General features: G+C 36.3%; 2 protein-coding genes across 5 annotated transcripts in view; one reads left to right on the forward strand and one right to left on the reverse strand.

Annotated features, from left to right (window-relative positions):
• Nucleotides 1–234: 234 nt before the first annotated feature.
• Nucleotides 235–8,446, forward strand: chpfa (chondroitin polymerizing factor a). 2 transcript variants are annotated; one of them, XM_079358188.1, is made up of 5 exons: nt 235–697; nt 819–1,041; nt 2,020–2,584; nt 4,146–4,328; nt 4,500–8,446. In XM_079358188.1, the coding sequence occupies exons 2-5, from the start codon at nt 881–883 to the stop codon at nt 5,760–5,762; spliced, it is 2,172 nt and encodes a 723-aa protein (XP_079214314.1). In that variant the 5' UTR covers nt 235–697; nt 819–880; the 3' UTR covers nt 5,763–8,446. The 2 variants fall into 2 exon arrangements, with proteins under 2 accessions (XP_079214314.1, XP_079214313.1); XM_079358187.1 differs by having other exon boundaries at nt 236–1,041.
• A 3,415-nt stretch (nt 8,447–11,861) lies between these two features.
• asic4a (acid-sensing (proton-gated) ion channel family member 4a) overlaps nt 11,862–26,300 on the reverse strand; it is an 88,259-nt gene continuing 73,820 nt past the window's right edge. For 2 of the 3 annotated variants that reach the window (XM_079358456.1, XM_079358455.1), the window contains 9 exons: nt 24,529–24,673; nt 24,039–24,166; nt 23,761–23,914; nt 19,971–20,024; nt 17,393–17,546; nt 15,507–15,598; nt 15,278–15,357; nt 14,204–14,311; nt 11,862–13,852 (listed from right to left, as the gene is read on the reverse strand). In XM_079358456.1, coding sequence (XP_079214582.1) covers nt 13,715–13,852; nt 14,204–14,311; nt 15,278–15,357; nt 15,507–15,598; nt 17,393–17,546; nt 19,971–20,024; nt 23,761–23,914; nt 24,039–24,166; nt 24,529–24,673 — 1,053 coding nt within the window. In that variant the 3' untranslated portion in view covers nt 11,862–13,714. The remainder of the gene's footprint in view (nt 13,853–14,203; nt 14,312–15,277; nt 15,358–15,506; nt 15,599–17,392; nt 17,547–19,970; nt 20,025–23,760; nt 23,915–24,038; nt 24,167–24,528; nt 24,674–26,300) is intronic. The other variant, XR_013780338.1, reaches the window with a different exon arrangement.

Consider the following 26,300-nt stretch of genomic DNA (forward strand, 5'->3'; position numbering starts at 1 on the left):
AATTTGCACAAGATGTCGTGATATTTATACTTACCATATAAGTTAGAAAGAAAACATGTCTGCCAATTTAGCTCACATGTCTTAAATTAGAAATGAAACCATTTTAAAGTTTATCTACATGACTACAAATCATCCAAATGACTTCAAATCATCCACATGACTTCGAAACATCCACGTGACTTCAAATCAGTGTTTGATCATTTTGGATAGTTTTTTTCCTGAACGAGAACAATTGTTTCAATATATAATATTCATAATACAGCACATATTTTCAAATCTTGCTAGAAAGTGTCCCAAAAAGTCTTCGAAACCGAATAACTTATCAGTTGAATACTTTAATACTAGTATTTAATACTACACTACAATAACAACATAATAACCATCGGTAGAAAATCTGGATTAACAAACAGTATATAGACATAGTGGTTGAAATATAATCTCTTACATTTATTATAAAAATCCGTAGACATTAGTACGATACTTTCAGTCACTTAATAGGGTTTGGGCGCAATCTGCGTTTATTCTGTCTAGAAGGTCGAGCCGCATCTATTACTTTGGTCTGGCCGGGGAGGAGCCAGGTAGCTGATACTGACACGTAAGAATCCTGCGTACTTTTAAGGAAGAATCTACATTTTTTATCCTGAAGTTGAACATTTGGTACGCCTTCCTCGACATTAGATGTATAGTTAAAGTGTTGGTAAGTAGATTGGATTGTTTTCGGGAGTCGCTGGACTCGACAGAGGAGCACAAGATGAGATTCTCGGCGTTCATTTCTGTCCTGCGCTCGGTCGGCCCGGTGGTAATCGGTATTTCTTTAGGCTTCACCTTGAGTTTACTGAGTGTAAGCTGGAATGAAGAAGCGTGTTTCTCGGACGGTAAGATGGCAGAGGAGGCTATGACTTCGGTTCAAGATGGGCTTCTTAAGGGAGCTCGGAAGCCCAACTCCATATCGACTGTCAACGATGAGTCCGACGAGAATTTTGAACCCAGGATAGTCCCTTACAATCAAGTCCAACAAAGTGCTCCGAAGAAAGTTTTCAGGTACGTTGACATGGTCTAAACACAACATTCAATTGTCCAGATCAACAGGCCGCAGTGTGGCTCATCCTTTGTAAACTATGTGAAGATAATTACATAGTTTGTTAGTCCCTATAATGCTAGATGAAGACTGCGTATGTAACTGGGGGTCCTGGGAGTTTGCCTAGCAATTAAACTACGAATTGCACGAATTAAACACAAGTAAATCTCATTTTACCGAATATGTCTTAGTTCTCCCTCTGGTTAATTAAACTGTCAAAGGAAGTGCGATAAAAAACGCAAAACATGCAGTCCTACTTTCTCCGCTGCTTTCAAACTGCTGGATTTCACTGCCAGATTCACTTCATATTTTAGGCCATGCGTTTATAGCAGGCACACATTCCCGACATTTTATTTTTTAAAGAAAGACCTTGCCTGAATTTAAGACTTCACAATAAAAGTGGTTGCATTCCGATGCAGTACTGGGTTCTAGAGTTTTCCCTATGGGGAGTCAAGGATATAATTTGAGGGATTTATGGTTCCAAAATTCAGTGATCTGGTGATTAGAGGGAAGAGCTGAAACTATTTGTTAGATTTATTACCAACACTTGCCGTTTTCTTGGTTAGTTGATTGTCTATTATATTTATAATGAAAAAAAGTAGTGAGAAAGCTGATCACAATCAAAAACTCAAATAATCTTTTGTTTGTGAAATAATATCCATCAAGTTTTTTACCAAAATGTCTATGAACATTTGGTGGACAATAATTTCTATTGAGTTTGGATTGTTGATTTATTTGCTTCACTCTAAGCTCCTTTTAATGTCATTATTTTTATGTCTTAATTACAAGGTTTGTGATAAATGAACCGTTACCATATTGATTCAAAAATGTGACGTTTTTCTTTCACTGTGAGATGCAGAATTGTTCCATGTTGCAAAGCTCGTCTTCTAGTGTTTTTTTGTCCAGAAGCAGTATCTTTTTTTTCTTGTTGTCTTTTTCAGAGCTAAATACATAAGCACAGAGTTGGGGATGCGAGAGCGTCTGTTTGTTGGAGTCCTGACATCTAAAAACACCATGAACTCCCTCGGGGTAGCTGTTAATCGCACCATCAGTCACCACCTGGACACTGTGATCTTCTTCACTGGCATGCGCAACCGCAAAGTTCCTCATGGCATGTTTGTCGTCGCTCATGGAGACGAGAGACTGATATGGAACATGTTTCAGAACATCAGATACATTTTAGACCATTACATCAACGAATATGACTGGTTTTACTTTATTCAAGATGATGCTTACACAGGAGCTGACAGGATTAAAGCCCTCGTAGATCACCTAAGTATGGACCGAGAGCTTTACATGGGCAGTCCTGAGGAGTTCATCGGCGGAAAGATGCAGGGAAAGTATTGCTACGGAGGATTTGGATACCTCCTTTCACGTACCTTGCTCCTCCGACTTCAGCCCTTCCTGGAAAACTGTAGAAACGACATCCTTAGTGCAAGGCCTGATGAGTGGCTCGGGAGATGCATCATTGATTATACAGACACCAACTGTGTCAGTGAATTTGAGGTAAGTTCAAATGTGCCCTTGATTATATTGTTATTCACTATCATTGAGTTAGCATTATTAATAAGCTCCTGTGTGGAGTTTATGAAACTTATACCGATGACTCTCTGTGACCGTCAGCTGTCATATGAAGTGATTAAACGCATGCTGCAGAAACAGACTTTATTATTCATCAGAAAACACTGCCGATACGTTTTAGGAAAAAAACAAACAAACAGCAAAGACATAAGAGGTACCACTTTGTCCACAGGTGGTAGAGACAAACTGTGAGGAGCTTTAACATGAATGATTAGCCACAATGAACAAAAATCCGGAATATTCCATCAGACCATTTGTGACGCTGGTTACAGGAGTGGTTCTTTTTCTTGACAACGAAAAAGGACTTAAGTTATGACAAAAATCATTAATTGACTGCATTAAAAACGAAATGATATGTATGTACAACTGCAATTACAATTCTAACCTCGAAGCAGTGATTCTCTCAGAGTAGATTGCGCATATCTTTCAGCATTTGAGTTTTTTAAAGCTATGGCAGCATCTTTGAATGCTTAAAATGGGCAAGTAAATGTCAGCTGAGTTCAGCCCTGCTTGGGTTCAATGGTGTGAAAATCCCATGTGGGTCAACATGCCCTGCTCCTGTAATGTCATTAGCATTTAAGGTCAAACAAGCTCTGTGGAGCCAGGATCTGTCCCAGTGCCCTTCCAGGCAATTGTTTGTTGCATTCAGCGCAATTTGTTTGTCCAATGCTCAAGTTTTTCTGTTTTATTTCAAGATGTTATTGCTGCTTTTATACTTGTTGGCCATTGATTTGTTGTAACATTATTGCCCTGTTTTTTGCTTTCTTCTTCTGACACAGAAACTATTCTGTTACAGTGAATTGCAATTCTGACTAGTGTCCTCGGCCAGTGGAGCTTCAGCAGAGCCCCCTTAAAAAGAGAGGGAACAAAATAACCACAAGTGCTTAATGTATCTGTTAAAAGGAACGTTGATGACAAATAGGCACAGCTATTGCTTCACTTAGCATACCACAACAGGCGTTAAGCTGCCTACAAATATTTGCAGCAGAGCGGCCTCACTGCTCAGTTAAGCACTGTCTCAATTCCTTTTCTTTTAATAGCTTGATGAGATTGGATTCACTTTTTTTAATCACTCAAGCTCCTTAGGTGCCCACTCTGTTTTCAGATTAAATGACTGTGTCTGAAAGTGGTATTCAAGGTACAAGTGTCAGCCATTCATAATAAAGGTTCTACTTGAATTCTTAACATGTACTTTTTGAACTTAATCCTGCAGTAAGAATAAATATGCATTCAATTATACAAGTTTTTATTGAACCGCATATTCCCAGAACAAATTCATTTGATGAGCAAGACCGAGAGAGGGGAAAAACACAGTTACGGTAAACATGGTTCTGTTCTTACAAAATAAATCTTCCGGTTCAGAGTGAAATTAGCGTTTGCAGTTAAGACGAGCGCCATATAATAGATATTAGGGGTTATTTAATGATTGTTGTCATGAAGCAGTTGAGTATAAGCTTTTCATGGAACAACCTATCTTTCTTCTCAGGGACTGCAGTACCACCATTATGAATTAGGAAAAAACTCGGATCCCAGTAAAGAGCAGAGTGAAGAGTTCAAAAGAGCTCTGGCTGTACATCCAGTGTCTGACCCTGAACAGATGTACCGGCTGCACAGATTCTTCACTGAGATTGAACTGCAGAAGACTTACGATGAGATTGCTAAGCTGCAGGTAAGCTGATTTCCAAGGGTCACAAACAACCAATGGTTAAAGTCAATGTTGAAATCCTTATTTTTCTTAGCTTACTCTTTTTGGACATCCAACAGTGTTGCTCACAAGTGAAGTTTTTTAAATTATGGCTTGGCAAATGTTTTGATCAGAACATGTCTTGTGTTTCCCCAGGAAGAAATAAAGAATGTCAGTGTAGTGGCTTTTGAGGGTAATCGAAGCGCCCAGTGGCCTGTGGGGATCAATCCACCCTTTGAGCCAAAATCTCGGTTTGAAGTTTTAAAGTGGGAATATTTTACAGAGGAAGAGATTTTTTCATGCATTGATGGATCTCCAAAATGTGAACTTCTTGGCATTGATCGTATGGATGTTGCTGATGTCATTGCCACAGCCATGGGAGAGTTGAACAAGAAGTACAAGCCTGTCTTACACCTGAAGAAGCAGCAGCTCATAAATGGATACAGGCGCTTCGACCCTATCAGGGGCATGGAGTACACCTTGGACCTTCAACTTGAAGTGGTTAACCAAAAAGGTCGTAGCCGTTCCATCACCAAGCGGGTCCATTTGGTGCGACCTTTGAGCCGGATTGAAATCATCCCCATGCCCTATGTAACTGAGGCTACAAGGGTCCACATCATTATACCTCTTACTCTGCAGGACAGGACTTATGTCAACCATTTCCTGGAAATCTATGCCTCAAACGCTTTTGAAACCAGTGAAAATGCTATCCTTACTTTCTTGTTTATTTATGACCCAGTGGAGGCACAGCAAGTTAACCAAAAGGATATATTTGCCAGTGTGAAGACTCAAATAAATGCATACGAACACAAATATCCTGCCATAAAAATCCCATGGATAAGTGTCAAGACAGAAACACCATCCCAGATCAAGTATATGGACATCATCTCAAAGAAGCACCCAGTTGACACGCTGTTCTTTTTAGCTAACGCCAACACAAACATCAATTCAGAATTTTTGAACCGCTGCCGTATGAATTCCATTAACAACTGGCAGGTGTTCTTTCCAATCCACTTTCAGGACTTCAACCCTGATGTGGCCTATCACAACCAACAACGTCCTGTCACATATGATCTGGTTAAGGAAGCAGGCCATTTCGACCGAAGGTCATTTGAAGAAGCCTGTTTTTACAACTCAGACTACATGGCTACGCGTACACGCATGGTGGCAGACGTCCAAGAGAATGAGGAGATTCTGGACACTTTGGACATCTATGACATGTTTGTAAAGTATTCCAGTCTACATGTATTTAGAGCAGTGGAGCCAGCATTGCACCAGCAGTATAGGTACCAAGCATGCAACCCACAGCTGAGTGAAGACATCTATCATAGATGCATGCAGAGCAACATGGAAGGTCTTGGTTCCCGATCCCAGCTCGCCATGCTTCTGTTTGAACAAGAACAAGGAAATAGCACCTAAAATCACCAGTGAAATTGTGTTCCTGCTCATTTTAAATGGATGTTTAAATTTGTGTCTTTGTCAAAGCATGTTAATGCAATCTAGAATTTGAGGTGAGCAGGAGCAACACATTTTGCAACACACATACTGTAACACTTTACTTTCCTCTTTACACCGCCCGATGTCTGAGGATGTGATTACTGATAATAATCAAGTGTGTTGCCAGGTATGTTTACACATACAAGGAATTTTTCTTTGTGTTTTGGTACAAACATTAAACATGGAAGTAGAAAAAAGAAGTAATAGGCTATATAAAAAGGCAGCACTTCTACTGGTAAGGAATGTGACTGTGCCTGACATTCTCCAGCTGTTGGTATGTATCAGGGGTTCATTTGTTTAAGGATTTTTGTTTTTACTAGGAAAAAATGAATGCAGTATGTTCTTAATATACCCTTTCTTAAATGTTTACAATACTCATTCCTACAGATGAGTAGCTATAACCAAAAGGTTGTGTTAATATTATGTTTCTGAAAGCTATGTTTATCACGTTTTAACCACTAGGTGGCAGGCACTCACTAGTTGCCCTGATTTGATGTTAGGTATCCTTCATTTCACATCAAACCTCACTGAACAACAAGGAAACTCAAATTCTCCTTCTCTGTTTGTTGAGTTTAATTCTAACATTTACAGTAATCGCGTTCGGTCCATTAACTCCTGGGAGAAATGTCTTAACTTTGACTGTTTGATGTTGTGGAGGAAACGTGCAAAGGGTTCATTTTAAAATGATGCAGTTGGTACAGTTACTTTTAATGTTTAACACATATTTGTGAGAAAATGGCAAAAAGCCACCCTGGCTTGTTGTTCTTCAGTGGATCAAAGCACAATTTACACATGCAGTATATCATTTATATTGTCATTTTATTTTAATGTTAATATCCAAGATATTACACAAAATGTATAATATATATATATAACAATGCACAGCAGGTAGTCTGTGCCTATATTTAAGATAATTGAAACATTGTGGGGTTTTATTACATGTGCTGATTTGAGTATGTACAAAAGCGCATTTTTGTGTCTGTGCCTTCACACCGATGCAGCATATGCTGACTGAAATGATCTTTTTGCTACATGGTTTTGCAGTTCCTTCATTTGATGTACAGATGATTTTTTGTTTTTTTTGTCAGTAGAGAGAAAGCATGTTACTCTGCTGAGGAAATTGAACAGGTTGTCATTTTACCTTGAATTTTAAATGGTGACTTGGCAATTTTCAGATCGACTATCCAAAGACTGTATAGTGCCTCAAATATTGAAAGATGTTTTTTATAACATATCTTCTATCTTCAGAGATCATGGATTACAGTGTGGTTTTTTTGCTCTCCATGAAACAATGTCACATGAAGATTTATGTGCAAGAGAAAAATGGGAAGTCTTTTTAGTTTCAAATTATAACTTTATTATTATAGAAATGATTGAAAATATAAATATGAGAAACATGTCAAAGTATAGCAGACACTTCTAAACAAGACAACATTTTCAAATATTCCAGAGTTTTTTGAGAATGTATTGTAAAAGATATTGTAAGTTAAATAATAGCGTCATTGTACTCCATTTCCTGAGTTCACTTTTAGAAACGGTTTCTTTCTACCACAAGCAGTACAGACCGATGGGAGTTTTAATAAGTGGTACTGAGCATCAGAAAGTTATATGTACATTATAATGTGCAATATCACTGATTACAAAGCAGGATAGATGTCTAAGGTGTGTGTGTAGTGGGGGGGAATTTTAATTGTTTATTTTCCAATTCTGATCACGACATTTCATTGAATTAGAAAGGTGCTTTCTGTTCAATGTAAACTTTATACACTGTATTTATTTTTTTACAAGACCTTTAATGTCATTTACAGACACTAGACACTTTAATCATTAAGTTTGCTTTAAAAAAGATTAAATAAAGGCAAGTAATTTATTTAACTCAAGTATATGTTGGAAACCTTTCATCCACAGTGGTGGTCCAGACAAGTGTTTGCAGTGTTTTCTGCCGTGTGATTACATACCATAGAGATCAAGTAGTGCTGCCTTTTTGCAATCATTTCATAACACATTTCTTTGTCGATGAGAACAGTCTTCACCTTGACAGTACTCTGGCTATTGTACGAATGTCCAACTCATTTTTATGGAGTATGGTTTATAATGTGCAGAATTTAAAACAGTCTTCCAAAAAGCACAGTGAAATGTGAATGGCTAACATTACAATAAGAAGCCATTGTGCTTGTCTATGCTCTCTGTACCCAGGTTGGACATAAAAGGCGGTAGTACAAAGTTAGTGTTATGGATTAACAACTTGTGTTATCAACACAGCCAACATTAATAAGTGATCTCATAATAATTTCTCTGTGATTTCTCTTATGAATTATGCAGAATCTGTCCTAATAGAGGTTTCATGACATTCTCTTTATTTGTTTAAATATTGTAGAGACTGTTTTTGGGAGACTACTGTATGTAACTTTGTTATAAATCATGTTTGAACACAATGACAATTTTAAATGCTTTACTTTACAAGGAATTCAAATAGAATGACTTATGCATGTGTACTAACAACACCAAAGCAATATGTATCTGAATAATTATTCCAGATTGACTGTGTGCTGTAATTCCCAATGAACTGTGAATGTTTGTAATTTTTAAATAAAGATTGTGTGTATGTGTATATATATATATATATATATATATATATATATATATATATATATATATATATAGACAAATCTTAAAGCTTTCTATAAACAAGATTATTGTCATCTTTTATGGAAGTTGCAAAATCCAGCTTCTCCTTTAGGTGTCAGCAAAAGTGCACTGTTACAATCTGTTGTACAGGTCCTAGATCAGTGCTGGCAACCAAAGGCTTATTTGAGAATAACATTTTTGATGCAATCTGATACATTCATCTCACTCTTGTTCCTTACATGTATTCAGAACAGGAAAAGTTCCTTTTCATGTCAAACCCCAGGTATTCCTCATGTCTGGGTTGGCTAGAAGTGGGGAAAAGATTACAACCGTAATTAGAACTTTAGTTATTTCAAGGGTCCATATGCACTGCCCCGAGGCATGCTGTAAAGCCACATAATAACAGAGCAGCTGAGAGTTAATTGTAAGTCATTATTTTGTACTTGGTTTTCAGTTGACTCCAAGGGCTTTCTCCACATATGCTGAGAAGTTTTTCAAGACATTTTAAGACTTGTATTTGCTTTTTTAGGTTATTTTTAAATCAGAACAACACAAAGCTTAAACTACCTTTGAATTGCCACCCAGGGACAAATAAAGTTTATTGAATGAAATTGTGATAACAAAAATGTTTATGCATCTTAGTTACTTATCTGAAATATGTCGTCTACATACCTTTTCAACACCTTCAAAACCTACCTTAGAGATGTCCTCTCTGAGTTATGTAAGTAATATTAGTGATGGCTCATTTATCAGTTGAAAGATAACATTTTGGCTGTGTAAAAAAATAAAAACCTGGTGTTACGAAGTCCGGTGGCGCTGATTTAGGAGTCACAGATTTAACCAATCTAAAATGTAATAGTTATTTTATTTACCAAATTTAACATTTATAAAATGTGTTCCAACAGAGGAAGTAAAAACACAATAGGTACAAAATGTAGGAGGTCTTTGACATCCCCTAGAAGGTCCATTGTCATTTCTAGTCATAAGAAATAAAATATGTACTTGTGACTTGATGTCAGCTGTAAGTATAACCTTCCAAAAAAAGACAGGTTTTTTTGTAAGAGAACATTTATAATAATAACCAGAACAAGCTGTATTTCTTGGTAGTACCAGGGAGGTAGCTTGAGGAATGTCAAGTATGTGAGCTACATGTCAGGCTGGGAAGTTGTCCCATATGTCACAGACCTGTTCCCTCCACTGCACAGCTTAGTAGTACACAACCCAGGCAAACCGCTGATGTAAAATCAACTCTTAGTTTTTTTTGTTGTTGTTTTTTCTGGGATTTTGAATGCTTAAAAAAAGTTGTGTTTAATTGTGCAGCTAAACACAGCATCACAGGAATAAAAAATAAAAAAAACATTGACTCCAGCCTCCACCATTCAAACCAAACTCTACAGTAAGAAAGCAGCCTGTATTCATGTCAACACACCAGCCCCTGTGTGACTTGGCTGAGGATAGCTACAATTATTGATGACAGAGAAGAAGATTGTTATGCATAGCCTGTACAGGATGCCATCAGAGACTGTGATTGGGAACCTTTTGAAAATGTCAAAGTGACACATGATTATGAATATTAAACAGCCATGTATAGCCCATGATTACTTGACAGGAGGAGGGGATTTGACGGATAGAGGACAGGGGAATCACATTGTGAGCTACAGTGGCGAAGAGCCATAATGCAGCACCAGAATACATCCATCAAATTAACTGAAAAATTATGTAGACGTTTGTAAACATAATCATTTGTAATGCAAAGCATTTTATAAATTTACCAGCCAAGTTTGGAAATGAGGGGAAAGTTAAAGGCTTGTCAAAACAGAAGGCTTTGGACGGAATTGTTTTCTGCGAGTGTGGGTCAGACCGCCTTTATTCAAATTAGCAACAAATCGGAAAATATGATCCCACACATTGTAAAATATACTGAAACCAGCTGTTGGTGCATCACTGTAGATAAGGTGATAGAGAGAATGATGATAGGCACCTCTGCAAGGATTGAAATATTTGTAATCGTTTCGATTTCGCTGATCTACCTTGTGTCACAGCTGTATCTGAAATAGGTGGGGCACTTATTGTACCCTTATTTCATGAAACATATAAATGGATTATTGTCCACAAAGTCTAAAGCTACGATGCACTGATTGTGCAACCCGTGAAAAATCTTACAGGTCTGCATTGATAACCATCTCAGGTATTGTATCCTTCCTGAGTTTGTATCTCTGAATGACTTCTTGCATGATTATAAATAACGATACAAAGCAAAGCTAGAATGAGCAAAAGATTATGCAAGAGTGCCTGTAAAGAAGGTGACATCTAAGTAAAGACCAGTTAAGAAGTTCTAACTGTAAGAAGGCAAATCGATTCTTTCTTCTGATCCAAATCATGTGTAGTCATGAAAGATTTGTTCCGTCAGAATCAGAACAAATTTGTCATTGTTAGAGATGTTTTTGGTATTGTTTGTTGGTCCTTTATTATTATCATAGTGTTCATGTCCTTACTGTCTGTCTGTCCAACTCTTCAGGTATGACTCATTTTCATCAATATTTCGCTACCTGACCCTGTTTGTCTCCCCCTTACATGCCTGTCTGGTTTTGCTCAAGATTTTTGCATCTTTAAAGTTCTTACTTGCCACTTTACACAGTAATAGCTAATGGTGGATTTTATGAAGCTTCGGTTACCTTGTTTTACTTGGGTCTGAGTAACAATTTTTGTTTTCATGTGATTATTTTTGACGGTTGAATGGCAGTAACATAACTTATTATTATTATGGATCAGTGACATGCATTACTCATTGTGGTCACAACAAAGACAAAAACAAACAATCGCAACAAAAAAAGCAATTTTACTACTGAAATAAGTGGAACAATGAAAAAATGTTTTTGTGACCACCATAGAGGTCTAGCTGAGTGAACTGATAATAAACAAGAGGTGTCATTATCCTGCAGTGACACACAGACAGTTCCAGGGATAAAGTAAAAAAGATGAAATAACTCAGAGAAAGTATTAAAACGACATATCATATGGAGATATGCTGGAAACACCAGGCCAGCAATAAGATGCTCCGCAAGAGCTTACAGAGGGATCCAAAATGAGATCCTAAATCAGGAGGTGAGGTCTCTTCAATTAAAAATTTATGTAATACTTTAATTACTTCCATGTCATTTTGGTAACTATTCATTTTTAAGTCAATACTTAAATTGAAGGAAATGACAAAATTAAATAAGACTTGAGTTATGATTAATTAGATGATTTTTTTTGTGCAGTAACTAGCTTTTTTCTGTTATATACTGTATGGAAATCCATATCAGCACTTAATTTGGATTATTGTGAATTCCACTTAATCCTTCTGCTGTGGAGATCACACAGTAAAATAATACATAGTTTTTTAAACAGTGTAGATCTAAAATGTCTTAATTCATGAGGAATACAGCTGGTTACTCCTGCCACAAAAGTCCATTGGACATCAGGTGAAGCCAAAGGTAACACATTATTAATTTCCTACATGCAAATGGTGAAAGTGAGCAGACTGACCTTCCATGAAAATGACACAATAAAGAGTGAATAAATGTCACAATTTTTTTTTATTCTCATTTCAGCTTTTTTATCTTGTGCTATTTGTAACTTTTGTTGCTCTGTTCCAACCATTAGAATTAAGTTACCTAATCAGAATACTTGAGCCTCTGCAGACATTTCCATTTCAACTCCTCTGGGCAAGCTTGGGACTGAAAAGAGATATTTTAACTTGACAACATAATATAAAATAATTGTAATAGTATTTATTATTTGCTAATTTGCAACTGCAAACTAATTTGTGGTTGTCTTGCTAACTATTAAATGTTCAAACTTCCATTTTTTCACGTTTCAGCTCAATTGAGTCACATCAATGACTCAGTCCTGTGTGCAAGATGTTAGTGCACATGCAAACAAACACACACCTGACAAACACACGCACACACACACACACACACACACACACACACACACAAACAAACCCACTACTGATAAACACACACACACACACACAAAAACAAACTCACGACGGATAAACACACATACACACAGAGGTGTCTGCTGTAAATAGCTGCTACACTTCTACAGTATTAGTCCACAAGCTAAAGAAGATGACTTTGCAAAAACTAAAATTCTGTTTCTTATTGCTTATGTCAGCTTAAAGCCATGAAGCCAATCAAAAAGTGGATGGTTTGGAAACTAAATAGAATAATTTTTTTTTAAAGTACAGCTATTCATAACTAAAACATATACCATCCTTATGCATGGTTTTTCTATCTCCTTCAAAAGGCAGATCATTCAGTCCATTTCTGTCACCTGTACAAATGTATTGATGCTTTGCAGTCTAACATTTCTGCAGATAGTAAGTGTATAATAATTGCTACAATTCCGATAGTAACTGTCCTAAAGAGTATTTTCTAAAACATATACATAATAAAATTATAATCCATTACGTATATGTTAACTAAGTATAAACAACAACCATTAAAACGTAACTTTTGAGCTAATCATTTTAAAGTTGGACTTTATGTACAAGTAAAAGGCTACTCTCTAACACCTCAACCACAAACCAGACAAATTGTATCATGTGGAAAGATGCTGCTAAATCTTCTAAGATCAAACAGTTCAGCCTAAATAATTTTCCCATATTCTGCATGGTTGTAACACGACTAATATTTTCTCTCTGAAAACTTCCCATCTTGAGTACAATATTTAGAACATATATATATATATGTATATATTTATATAGTAGTATCTCATAAAATTATACATAATTTATATTGTGTAATGGTTTGATGGTACACTTTGTTTTCAGTTGAGTGGACAGAATAGTATGATGACAGATAAATGAGGATATACACCTAAAAAATAATTAAAGAGGCTACTAGCCAAATAAGTAACTCATATTTTCCCTTTTTGTAATAGAAACTGGATCAAAGTGACATGCATTATTCATCATGTTCTTTTTTTGTGATCAAGTAACAAAACTTTTCCTGGACACTGTTGATAGGAGTCCCATCCAGAGAGGAAAAAAAAGTAAAAGTGGTGTTCAATTTGTGCCTACATACTGTATGACTGAAAGTGCTTTGTTGGCAGCACAAGTTTGGTGTTCAACTTTGGCTGTAGCTTTTCACTGGTGACAGCAAATGACAAACAAAAATGCAAACGGTCTGTCATTGATCTCAACACAGACAGCTCTTATCTTTTGTTGTCACCAGGACCAGAAGAAATGGCTGACTCTAACAAGCAAAGTCCTCAAACACCCCATGGGGCCCAGCATGGCGTTGGTGAGGGTGAGGTTGTGGGTGGTGGTGGTTCGGGAGAATTGTGTTGGCATAGGCCCCCTGTGGGTGATTCCTTGTCATGTCATTGGGATCCTGTGGAAGGCACAACGGACAAGTCAACTTCAAGACAATGCCTCAAAGATCATGTGGAATGTAAATTGTGACACATTTTAGTTAAATGGAACTGCGGAAAAGTTTTCCAAAAGGGATACAAGAAGTGTATTGTTCAGAAACAGTATAAGCATCTTCAAAATATAGTTTGGCAATAGCAGGGATGGGTGTGATTCTTTTTGTGGCTAAGACTAATTGGGAATTACATCTTTATAATTTTAAGAATTTTGCTTTGCCACTCCCTTTATTATTCTCTTTTTGTTTCATAGAGTTGCAGTACTGCATCTGAAAATGTTACACTTGAATTTGTAACTTATACATGATGTGCTATACCTTTACTTTCAGTTCACCTAAACCCACTGTTGCAACAGTGCTGGTCTGCTGCTTGTTCTTCTCCTCCTTTTGTGGCTTTAGCATGCGTTGAAGCCGATGCTTGATCACCTGGTTTCACCCATAGCAGGGGGGACAAAAGAGCAGAGGTGAGCGAGGGAGCAGAGACTCACAGCAGAATGATGAGTTCACTCAAAGAGATTTCTGCATTGAATTTCCCCCCACTAATTATACTTTGTTCATACATGTTTGGCAGTCAGCAGGCTTTTGGCTAGAAATCTTAAAGGGCTGACATAGGCACTCTATTTAATGATCATCGTTACTCACATGTTCTGCATAATTTCCCCAGCCTGGAAATCAAAAACACTCCTGACATGCATCACAAGTGATAACATTTACACTATCCTTATCAGGAAAATTGTCAATGGTAGGGAATATTGAAATAAAAAATGTAGACACTCATGTTTATTGTAAGGTTTCTATTTCTGTGTTGAATGAATGAGGAGAATATTGCCAAACAGACTTGTGGGTCATCTTAGATTTATTTAGCCATGGTCAAATAACATAACTACATAATATACATCACAGACTATAGCTCAAACATGCTTGATGACCAGAACCTTGCAGTTACTGGCATGCTGCTGACCAGGATCTCACAATCACTAACATCGTGCTGACCAGGACTCTGCAGTCACTGGCATAGTGCTGACCAAGATCTCACGATCACTGGCAAAGTATTCTTCTTTATAGTGTTCCTCATTTTCTGCTAGAAAGACAGCCCACAAATACTTGACTTCAGTCTCCTGTGTCCTTGACACACAATTACACATGTATGTATTACAGCTTCACAAACCTAAGAGAATTACTCTCACATGGTTGGCACGATTAAAGATATATCCACAAATTTATCAAGACGAATAAATCCATAAAAATATGTGCTATCACTTATTTACATCTTTTTTGTTGTTGGTGTAGCACAATCCTGCACTATAATATCTGTATTGATAATTACTTAAGATAGCTCTGAATCCATTTTGAGATTGTTTGATGAAATTTAGACTTGCAAGGACACTCCACCTCATAGATATAATCCAGAATTTCCAAAATCGTCAGGATACTTGCTCCGATGAATAAGCCCATCTGTCCACCAATGTCACCTGGAAAGAAGGAACACTTAAAGAGAGGCACTACGCACAAAACACCTAGACCTGTACTGTTAATGATAGGAAATGAAAGACTTTTCATGCTACAACAGCCAGTCTATTTGGATATTCAGGTAGAGAGGAAAAAGTGACAGAAATCTTACCTAATAAACCTGCAACATCGTAGGCTTTCTTTTGCTCAATAGTTTCATAGTTTAGAGCTTCAAAGAAAATATCCAAGACTAAGAAGTTGTCTCTGGAAAAACAAGCAGAGAGTGAGTGTGTATGTGAAACAGTGAAGCACTTATTTTTTTACAATTCATTAAAAATCTAACATATTATAAAAATGTTCATCCTACTCAATTTGTGCTCTCTTTAAATTGTCATGATAGGAATGTCAGGCCTAAAGGGCTTTACACAAATCTAAGCAGCGATTGTGAGATAATGAGGAGTTTCAGGGTTTAAATGAAAGGAGCACTGACAGCTTGCTCAGTCAGTGACACGTCTCTGATCTCTCTGGATTTAGAAAGTCTGCTAATATTAAGTGTTGGGAGGCGTCGTGAGCTTTCTGGAATGGTAGTGTTTACATTTTCCACACTCATCATGCACTCAACATGAGTTAATGAGAGAGGTTGCAATATTATTACATTTTTAGTAAGTTATTTAAACAAAATCTAAACAAAGACATTTTAAAAAGTTAAAGCTGAACTAGTCGTTTCTAGATAATTTGTTGTACAATAGTGTTTTGCAATTTCTAATGGCCCATTGAAGCTCTTAAATCATAGTAAATCGCTTTCAGTCAGGTTTTATCTATACTGAGTAATGCGCCTCTGTTATCATAAGGCATACACATACAGGCATTTTTTTTTCAGTGAATTTAAGCAGATGACTTGAAAACTTCATGGAAAATCAAAAAATACATTAGTATTTTTTCAAATTATTAAATTTTTTTAGTATTAGTCTGCGTGAGCTTTCCGTTAGTTTTACAATGACATCAGAGTTCTTCAGTATCTAATCCATCTAATTACTTGCATGTCTTTACAAGTACCTACCCAAACAATATTGCTGTTACCATGAAGACACATGCTCAAGTAATATGGAAAGACGTTAAAATTGTATGGCAGTTTTCCACAATCATGATTACTTTGAGAATGTTTTTGCTCTCTGCTCTGACTTTTCTATTCTCAGTATTCTATGTGCTCCTCTGTCCTGAGGGTGGATGTGAGCTCAGTTGGTAGAGTCGTCGTCCCTCAATCGGAAGGTCAAGAGTTCGATTCCCAGCTCCTGCGAGCAACATGTCCGATGTGTCCTTGGGCAAGACACTTAACCCCAAATTGCTCCCCCTGCTGCGTCAGGGGCGTATGAATGTGGCGTGAATGGAATTAGTTACAAGATGGGCATATAACCAGCCATCAGTGTGGATGGGTGTGAATGGGTAGGTGTGATCTGTGGTGTAAAAGTGCTTTGAGTAGTCAGAAGACTAGAAAAGCGCGATACAAGCTCAAGTCCATTTACCATATAATTTCTGGAAAACTAAAATTTTGGTGGTGTTACAAAAGTTGAATGCACTACAGTAAATATAAATTTTAATCAAAATTGACATATTTGAAATGATATTAGGTAAGATCATATTTACCCCTAGAATAGTGCTGGATATAAAACAGGTAGCCGCACACCCAAAAAATTGAATAACATAATTCACATTTAATTCAATATAAAGAAGTCTTTATACATTTTGAAGTGTAGTCCTTTTTGAGTCATCAAACGTTATAAAATAACATTTAATTTTTGTAAATCTCCCCTTTAAATAAAAATCACGTTATTAGTATGCAAATCGGACAGTGCCTGACAATAAACTTGCCATCATTCTTACCACTAAAAAGATTGATTTATAACCTAAAGACAAATTGTTGTCTTGGTGAAAATATAATCAACTTTTGTTTATTGGTGTCAGTTATTATTGCAGACTGGAGGTCAAAGTTTATGGCCCTTTTAATTCTTAAGCCATCTCATTGCTCATACATGGTTCTGATTAAGCTCCCTGTCATACCTGATGTAGTCCTCTGACTTGTCGTATTTCCTGGAGAGATAGCGAGCAGAGCCCTTGCTCGGGATTTTGACCATGGAGAGCTCTTTACCGTAGCGGGTGAGATTACAGGGTGTCTCACATGGGCAGGCATCCCCGCTGTTCTTCTGTAACTGTGCTGCAACACAAACAAAACAGTGGTTTAACTGATAGGCAGGGTCAATTTCAGTGCTTGTGATAGAAATACACAATATGACAGTGAATCAACAGACATCTGCAACAAAGGGCCATGTAGGAATGTGGGACGAATATAAATGTTTTTTGTTTTTGTTTTTTTCAGTTAGCGGGCAGCAAAATAAGTTATACACATACCATTGTCACTGAATGAGCTAGTTTTTGCTCACTTTTAAACTACTCACAATGCACTGAAAGCTTAAGCTGATAAAAAACTGCATACAATAAGTTTTTATTTGAAGATGTGTTTCTGGCCACAAGGTGGATGAAAGTTCAATTTACTCCTCTCTGAGTTGAGTTTAAGAGAACTCTCAGCCTGTTAAGCTGCTTAATGCTCCAATTTGCACAGAGTTAGTCACTATCTTTGAGTGTGGTTTGATGCTGGAAGACACCTGCGGCTGCCTGAAATAATAATACAATGAGTAAGGTCTCTTACCTGCTCTTTTGTAACGAAATAGAACAAAGAGGAAAGTCTTTTACCTGCTCTTTTGTGACATAACAACCAAGCTCTGTCTAAAAATTACAAGTCGCTAACAACAACAGCGAAGCCTGCTTCCCGGGGTCAGTGTGTACTGTCCCAACCAACACTGAATCAAGCTTTCAAGTTTAAAGGCTCAGGGCAGCTGCTTAATGAGTGTGAGTCATGTTATTAATCCCCACTCCCCGTTTTAATACAGAAATGGTGGTGCTTAAGTAGTTTGCAGATGTAAAGGAGCAGGACTTTCTTGAAAATGTAAGTATCTCATAGTCAAGCAAAATATTTCACACAAGAGAGAGCAAGAGAGACAACAGAGAGGACTATTTTTAGTTTACCACTAAAGAATATAGTATTTGCATATATTAAAAGGTCTGAATATTTGAATATTTTCTTCTGGTATGTCTGAGGACATGATTTGGTTTTTGTTGAAGTTATAGGATCATTAAATATATGTCACTGTAGTTATTCTCAAGACTATAGAAAAGCTGTTGTAGTGAATTCTACTTCTGTTATGTCATTATTCAAAATCAATGTCTATGACGATATGTATTGTGTCATGAGGTTATTGGAAATATCCAGCCATTATTGCTTGGTTGGCTTATTTCAGATACAGATCCTGTAAACAGCTCAGCATATAAATCCAAGCACGCTGTATGTGAGAAACTGTTAAACTGTTCTTACAGGAAACATTTTTACATTGAAATTTGTAATGGGGCTCTTTAATTGGAAACTTTTTTACGTACAGAATATGAGTACTAGTCTTTAATTTGTATGGCAATTTAACAAATTTATGTCACACTTTAAATAATTCATTTACAGGTTACAAAATCCTTTAGTGGATAGAAGACATGCCATGTCCATTTTCTAGCATTGTTCATATTAGAAAGTGACTACAAAATGTCAATGTGGATGTATCAGCAAAACTATGATTAAGTCTCAACATAATAATTGATAGAAACCAGCTGTAGCAACTGTAATAATAGTACAAAAGCTCCTAAAAGTTTTTTTAAATAACTAAATTTAATCAAAACTAATGTGCTAAAATGAATTGCTCTCACATTTATATATTCATATTCACAATCACACCTACAAACATTATAAGGTATGTAACTGTGAAAGCCTTTTCCAAATGTCTTTTTTTTTTTCAACTTCTAAATGCATCATCAGTACCGTCAAAGAATGAGAAGGGGAGCACTGAAAGAAGCAATTATTATGTGTGTTTTATAAACGTAACAATAGGATTATTTGTATGCAAAATGACAGTGTAATGCATCTTTGATCTGGAAGAAGTTATTCTGATTTTGGAACAAAACACCTTTACAATATAAATATAATCTAAATTTTCATAGAGGCTGAATTTATTCACACTATTGTTCACAGGGATATGACTGACAAGAATACAGGCCATTCTCAAAAGATATATCTAAGATTTTATTCAACCCTATTTCAAATAGTGTTTAAATTCATCTGAGAGAGACATAATTAAATTTCTGGCCTATTTGGCTGAGAGATGATAATTATGCGTCTGCATTGACCATAAAAAAGTCATTTTTACTGCAATCAAAATGCCTTTGAATCCAAGGCACCTTTGTTCATGTCTGCTGTAGGGGAGTGAGTTTGCAGTCCGCTCAGGGTAAAGGGGGGAGGGAATGCAGATGCGGGAATGGAGTGTCAGGTTAATATTAACATTTCAACAATGGAGGCAGCACCCCCATCTAGCTCTAAAGTGTCTAAATCACAATGAGGGAAAGTCATTTCAAAATATTAAGTCTACCTCCAGGTATTTGCATTACAGAAAAAAATCCTTATCATATTTACTGATTGTGTTCCATTTCCCTTTGGGGGAAATCTATGTAATGAGAAAAAAAATGAAGGTGGATTGTTTCTTACCGAGTGCTTTGTCAACGCAGGTGATTTTACTGGGAGGGCAGATATCTGCTGTTCCTGGAGAGGAGAACAGAAAATGAGTCTGATCAATCAGAAACAAAATGATCAGTGACCTGTGTCTGCTGCAATGAGGAGCCATAGCTGTGAACAACACTTCACAGCTGATTATTTATCTCCAAAATGAAGGTGGGCACACAAAAGGATGACGTCTGTCTATAGAGCCTGGGCCATCTTGGACATCTGATAAATAGGGCATGCTGTGTTCACCTGTGAGGCATATTTAGAAAGTCTTTAAAAAACAATCAATGAGAAACATCCTCACTAACAGGCATATTTCCTAGTCCATTAATGACAGGTATTCATCAACTGAACAATACATTGGCAGAGATGTGATTTTCTGTGAAATGGTCGATAGTTTTAATGTTTTCACAAAGAAATGTTAATTAATGCAGAGTGAAAAAATATCTTGCGATCCAAGGAATGGGTCAACTGCCTGGGATAGAGTTTGACATACACTTATGTCATTGATATAAAAAGCTGAATTGTTAGATGACATTAATAACCATAAATCTTACTGACAGAAGAAAAGAGACAGTGTTTGATGATGTGCTGTGGTAGCTAAAGTTTCTTGTTGTCTTTGTCTGCTAGCCACAAATGCAAGCAACTTAAAATCTTAAGTAGTCAACCTGCTTCTATACTTCCGCTCAAGACTCATGGCACAGCCATTTGAAATCGTTTTGCTTTTTTAAAAATATACTTTTGATGCTTACACATCATCAACATGTACTTAGTGGCTGTAAAATAGAGGAGCAACATATACAAAACTATAGTTCAGTGACATAAAAGGAAACAAAACCACACAAAGCTTGAAGGCAACATTTTGTGAACAAATGTACACAACTTCATGGATTTGAGCTTGTATAGCGCTCTCTATTCTTCTGAATCAAAAATAACATTTACATCACAGGTCGCACCTACCCATCCATGCCCATTCACAAACTAATGAAAGATATTGCTATGTAAAATCTCCATCAGTATTAACTAATTTATTCTTTCACATTCACATGGGGCCGCCAAGCAGCGGGATAAACTTGGGGTTCAGTGTCTTGCCTAATCTCAGATAGTAGCAGCAGGACCTGAAGATCTAACTTCAAACGTATTTTCCACAGCCGCCCCTTGAATGTGTTCATGTATGGCTGATTTTATTGCATATAAAGATGACTGTGGACATTTTGTTTTATAATTAAAGTGAGTGATAGAATGAAATGGATTACGAACATCAACTCTCTTAATCCAAAAACATTTATTATAATAAATTCAATTCTGAGCAGCACACTGACTCTGCAAAAACTAACATAAATTGTTGGTTAAAGGTGCTGCTGCTGCAAAAAAAAAGTAAAATCAAAACTTAACATCGTTCTCCCTTGCTAAGCTTGTAAACCAAAAGCTTTCGGAACCATTGGAAGCTATTTCTGCAAAGTTACAACAATATATTTCATTCATAGTTTTATGAATGTATTATATCTGATAATAGATGGGATTATGTGATAATGTCATTATAATCACAGTAAGTGGTTCTGCTGCTTTCTAAACACCATTCATTCTGACTCTTTTTTTCTCTAGACAGCTGATTTGTAAGCTGAAGCTGTATTTAAAAAAAAAATCTATACCCTTGCCATAACATTGGTGTGCATGTGTTTCAAACTAGAATTAAAGTGACCAGTCAGTTATTTATTTGAAATCATGAGCCTGAAATGTATACGATCGCAATCTTTCAGTGAGGTAGGCACTTTAACCTGCAGAGCACAAAACTGATTAGAAACACGTTTGTTTCACAGACTGTCCTGATTAAATCACAAGTCAAACATTTCTCTAAGGACCAGACCTCCTTGTTGGATTTACATATACAGCCTGTGAAGAATGTTCAAGATGTTAAACTGATATATAAATGTGTTACTTGGGGACTTCAATGGTATTTGTACAGCCTTGTGACTGCATCAGTTCAATTACAGAGGACTAAAGGACTAAAATCTATAGAAGCTGTTCTATCTCAAATGAAATGTCTTCAATTTTGTAGTTCATTGAGAAATGTTTTCATGTGCAGTTGTGCTAAATAAAGTCTGCTATGACAGCTGTACTGTGTATCTATATTGAAGTGATACAAAGGTGTAAAATAGGTTCTACCTGGAATTGAAATGTACCTCTAAAATTGGCATTTTTCAGGCTCTTTTCAGATAGCCATGATGACGTACAAGCTGTCCATACTCCTTTTGTACTGTAAGACTTACCACTACAAGAAATTCAATAGCTGAACAAAGACAGAAAACAATTGCCTTTTCTGCTTGATAAAAATTCTGCTCATTTTCCACAATTCCAAACTTTATTCAAAAAATTTTTCCTCACTTTATGACAATAATAAAACATCACAACAAAACAAATTAACTGTGTTGCATAGGTTATTTTCTTTATTTATTTCAGCATAAGTGTGTTTTTTATTTATTTTTTTAAATTTGTAAAAAAAAATTTAAACAATCTATAAAATCCACCTCCATCCCTTTTATATTACAGAGAGGCAGAAACTTAAAAACTGCCAGCAAACCCCCTACCAGTGAGAACTTAAGAAAAAGCAGGAAGATTAATGATATGTATAAACAAGAGGATCTAATACTCATTGAGACTTTTATGTAGTGCTGAAAGTGCCTAGCCCATGAGCTGCCTGCACTACTGAAGAGCACTCCACTCCAGATATCAAGCATCAAGGTCAGGCATGGGGCAGTTGAAATTCTAGTTGCTAGAATTATTCAAGTAGAGAAATGATGAGGTTTTTTGTATAATGGATCATTTTATTCCATGAAGACTGTCTGTAGAACAAAATCTTTTGAATAACATGAATAACCTAAAGAAAAATCATGTAATAATTAAGCCTGCTTAACACTGTGATACACCTTTAAAGTACTGACATTATGTAACCTTCACCCATAAAAGAGTTAATAAAAACTCAAGCTGTAACATTTTTATAAATTATATATATGTATATATATGTATATATATATATATATATATAGGTAATGTTATAAATCAGCATCAGTCCTAATCAGACATATGAAATGTTAATGAATTCGTTTAATTTTTAACTCTTAAATTGCCATGTTTTTGTCATGATGCAATCCTATTTTATGGTCTAAAATACACAATTAATCATTTATTTTCAATATACTTCATACAAACTAGACCATTTATAGGTTGATTGTTGGAGCCTGGTATATGTTAACGATTAGCAGCAATATTTATTTAAATGCATTATTATTTTTTCCTCAATGTTAAATTTCCAATCCGAAAAATCTGGTATTTTCTCCATTTTCCTAATATGGTAAAAATGATTGATGTAATCGGGAAGGAAATACCTCAGAGCACAGACTTAAAGCCCCAGGCTTCAAATTAAGGGGAGAAATGAGAAGATGCATGTTTTATACTTTATATTCAAGCAGGATCAAAAATAGTGATTTGAATGGGTTTCAATGGGTTTAATTGCGCAGGTTGTGTAACAAGAGTATGCCATATTTTTTACAAAATGCTAAAAATAGAAAATAATTGACAAAATTATAGAACACTAAAAAATGCACAACCTTGAAATCATCAACAATATGCATGAAAAAAAGGATAAAATGTGCTCAAAACAAAAAGTCAAAAACACAAATGTGCTTGGATGCGATAGAGGGTTTGAATTCATATAAATACATATTTTTTGTCAACAATTAGGCTCTGTGCAAGTGTGAATATGAGTTGTTCCTACCAGGCATGTGCACCATTCTGCAATTGCACACTTGCATCACCTCGTTGGTCTCACAGAGCAAACGACAGGCACTGATGCTGTACGTGTCGTATCCTGGGAACTTTTCTTTGCCGGAGGAGCGGCAGTTCCCCCAGGGCTGGGGCAGGTAGGTCAGCTAAGCATACAGAGATTTATTAGACCCCTGTGTAAACCACCAGAGGCAAATTGTAGCAGAGACAACAGTTATCTGGTGGTAGTGGGGGTTGCAGAGAAGGTGTACTGTGATAAAGAAGACCTACCCTCTGCTCTTGACATGAAACAAAGGTCTGGAAGCCCGGAGAGACACCAAAGCCCAGCTGGTGGATGTAGGGAGGCTCGTCCTGACTGTGTATCTGAACTCGAATGCCAGCCTCCAGGGAAGTCTCATCTTCAAGCATGTGCAGGGAGTGTTGCAAAAGACGAGGACAAGGGGATTTCAGATGGCTGCCTCATTTTAGAGGTTGTACTGCTCTAACTACAAACGATATCTCAGTTATATTTAAAATTATAAACCAGTGGGGATTTAATTCAGCTACAATGCAAACACAAATGTCATTGTTTTTTCCACTCAAGAATTTCCCATTTCACAATTCAAATGTTACAGGTTGCAAAAAGGCAATCAAACATTCTTTATAAGAGTCAGAGATTTTAATTACAATTTTTTGAGAGATTTTAATTATACTTGTTATTTTTATTTGAGGTATATAATGTTGAAACATATTGCATTGGACGAATAGTTTGAAGACTTACTTGTCTCTCTCCAGATGGGCAAATACTCATCCTGCTGTATGTCCAACATGATCTCCAGGCCATTTCCCATTCCACCCTGCTTGGTTTTCCTGGATGTGGTCTTGTTACCATTGAAAGTGTAACATTTTCCATATCTGGTGTAAACCTGGAAGAGAGTAGATTACTATCAGCATACACTGTAACAAACAACCATCTATATTCTGGCACTAGTTGTGCACTGATATGAGAAAGTGATGCAAAGTAAATAAACAAGCTGAATCTGAGCTACTGAATATTACCCGCATATCTCTGGATGCAGTCTGCTGGCTCAGTCCCTTATGGACTTTGATAAGCTGTATGAATTCCCAACACATAGCACAATCCCTTCACAATGCTGCACAATAAAGCTACAATCCCACTGAAATTTCAAAAGGCATGAAATATTCTTTAATCTTCCTTCAAATGAAAACAAATGACAATAGGAGAGAGGCAGCTTTGAAAAAGATATCATGTCACCACCTATCAGAGGAGCTGTCCCTGTGGGACACAGCTTCTCACTGTATGCTATTCATCTAAACTGCTGCACTGCAGTAAATATCCATTTTACAAGTCAGTAATCTCCTGTAGTGACGTTTTAAAGAACTAATCTGTGACCTTCATGCGGAAAAAAAAGGTATTGTTGGCCTAGCATAAAGATCTCAGAACTGAAGGATGCATTCCATCAATCACCACCAAAATAAATGACCAGTATTTTAACAAATATATTAGTTATGAATTACAAAAGCATGTTTTATTGACCTCTGATCTCTCCAGGGAGCGATAACCCCATCATTACGCAAAAGTCTTAGCCTCTAGCCAATCAAGCTTTAGATTTCTTTACATTGGAGCTGTGTGCAAAAGGCTGTAGTAAAAGCATTTGAAAAATTTTTGTGTTTTCCTTTTACACTGCAAGAGCAGAAAATATATAGGAAAGGGCTAAATGTTGGATTTATTAACTTTAGCAGCAAAGATTTGCATATCTAGCTAGCTAGCTTCGCTTTTAGTAGCTAGCATTCAGTTTCATATCCTCAAAGTCATGGAGATCATCATTAAGTATGTTTACATTAAAAAAAATGCTGATTTAATGTGTTAGTCTGTACTTACAAATTATACAGAGTTGTTTAGTTGCATATGTTTTTAGCTTTAGAAATACAACCTGTTTGCCACCTTTCTTAATTTGTTTTTCTAAACCTTTATTTTATTTATTTTTATTTAAACACACATATTGCACAAACATAACACAGTACTGTATGCCACTTATTAACTTGTTTGTCAATTGTTTAATATATGTCGTAATAGGTCAATCAGAATAAGATCCAATTGTAAAACGCAGAAAGGGGGCACATCGCCACCTACTGTAGTGGAGTCTGAAATACTTTGTACACTACATCAATAATTCTATTCTTTCCTTGTGCTTGTACAGCGGGGCAAGGAGAGTTTTCCAATAAAATTGTCAAATCAAGCTGTAGACGTGTAGCTCATGTCAACTGTGCATATTAACATACTCTCTGACTGAAGTAGATTATGAGGTTAACATTAACATTAATCACTAATCAATCAGACTTTGTTTCTATTGCTGGAAATTTTAAATGTTATTTATCTAAACACACTTTACTGAAAGAGCTGATTTAAATGGTATGCATTTTTACATAATCTACAAAAACCCAACATTAATCCACTTCACAACATTTAAGAAAGTAAAAAAGTAAAAAAAAAACAACAACAACTTCCTTTTAACTGGCAGGAACATCAGT

Source organism: Symphodus melops (genome assembly GCF_947650265.1).
Source record: "Symphodus melops genome assembly, chromosome: 12".
NCBI lineage: Eukaryota > Metazoa > Chordata > Actinopteri > Labriformes > Labridae > Symphodus > Symphodus melops.

What these genes read in the sequence shown, in the direction of transcription:
- chpfa (XM_079358187.1), top strand. Translation starts at nt 752, where the DNA reads ATGAGATTCTCGGCGTTCATTTCTGTCCTGCGCTCGGTCGGCCCGGTG. An exon ending in ACTGTGTCAGTGAATTTGAG is followed by an intron (nt 2,585 to 4,145) that starts GTAAGTTCAAAT and finishes CTTTCTTCTCAG; the next exon opens with GGACTGCAGTACCACCATTA. An exon ending in ATGAGATTGCTAAGCTGCAG is followed by an intron (nt 4,329 to 4,499) that starts GTAAGCTGATTT and finishes GTGTTTCCCCAG; the next exon opens with GAAGAAATAAAGAATGTCAG.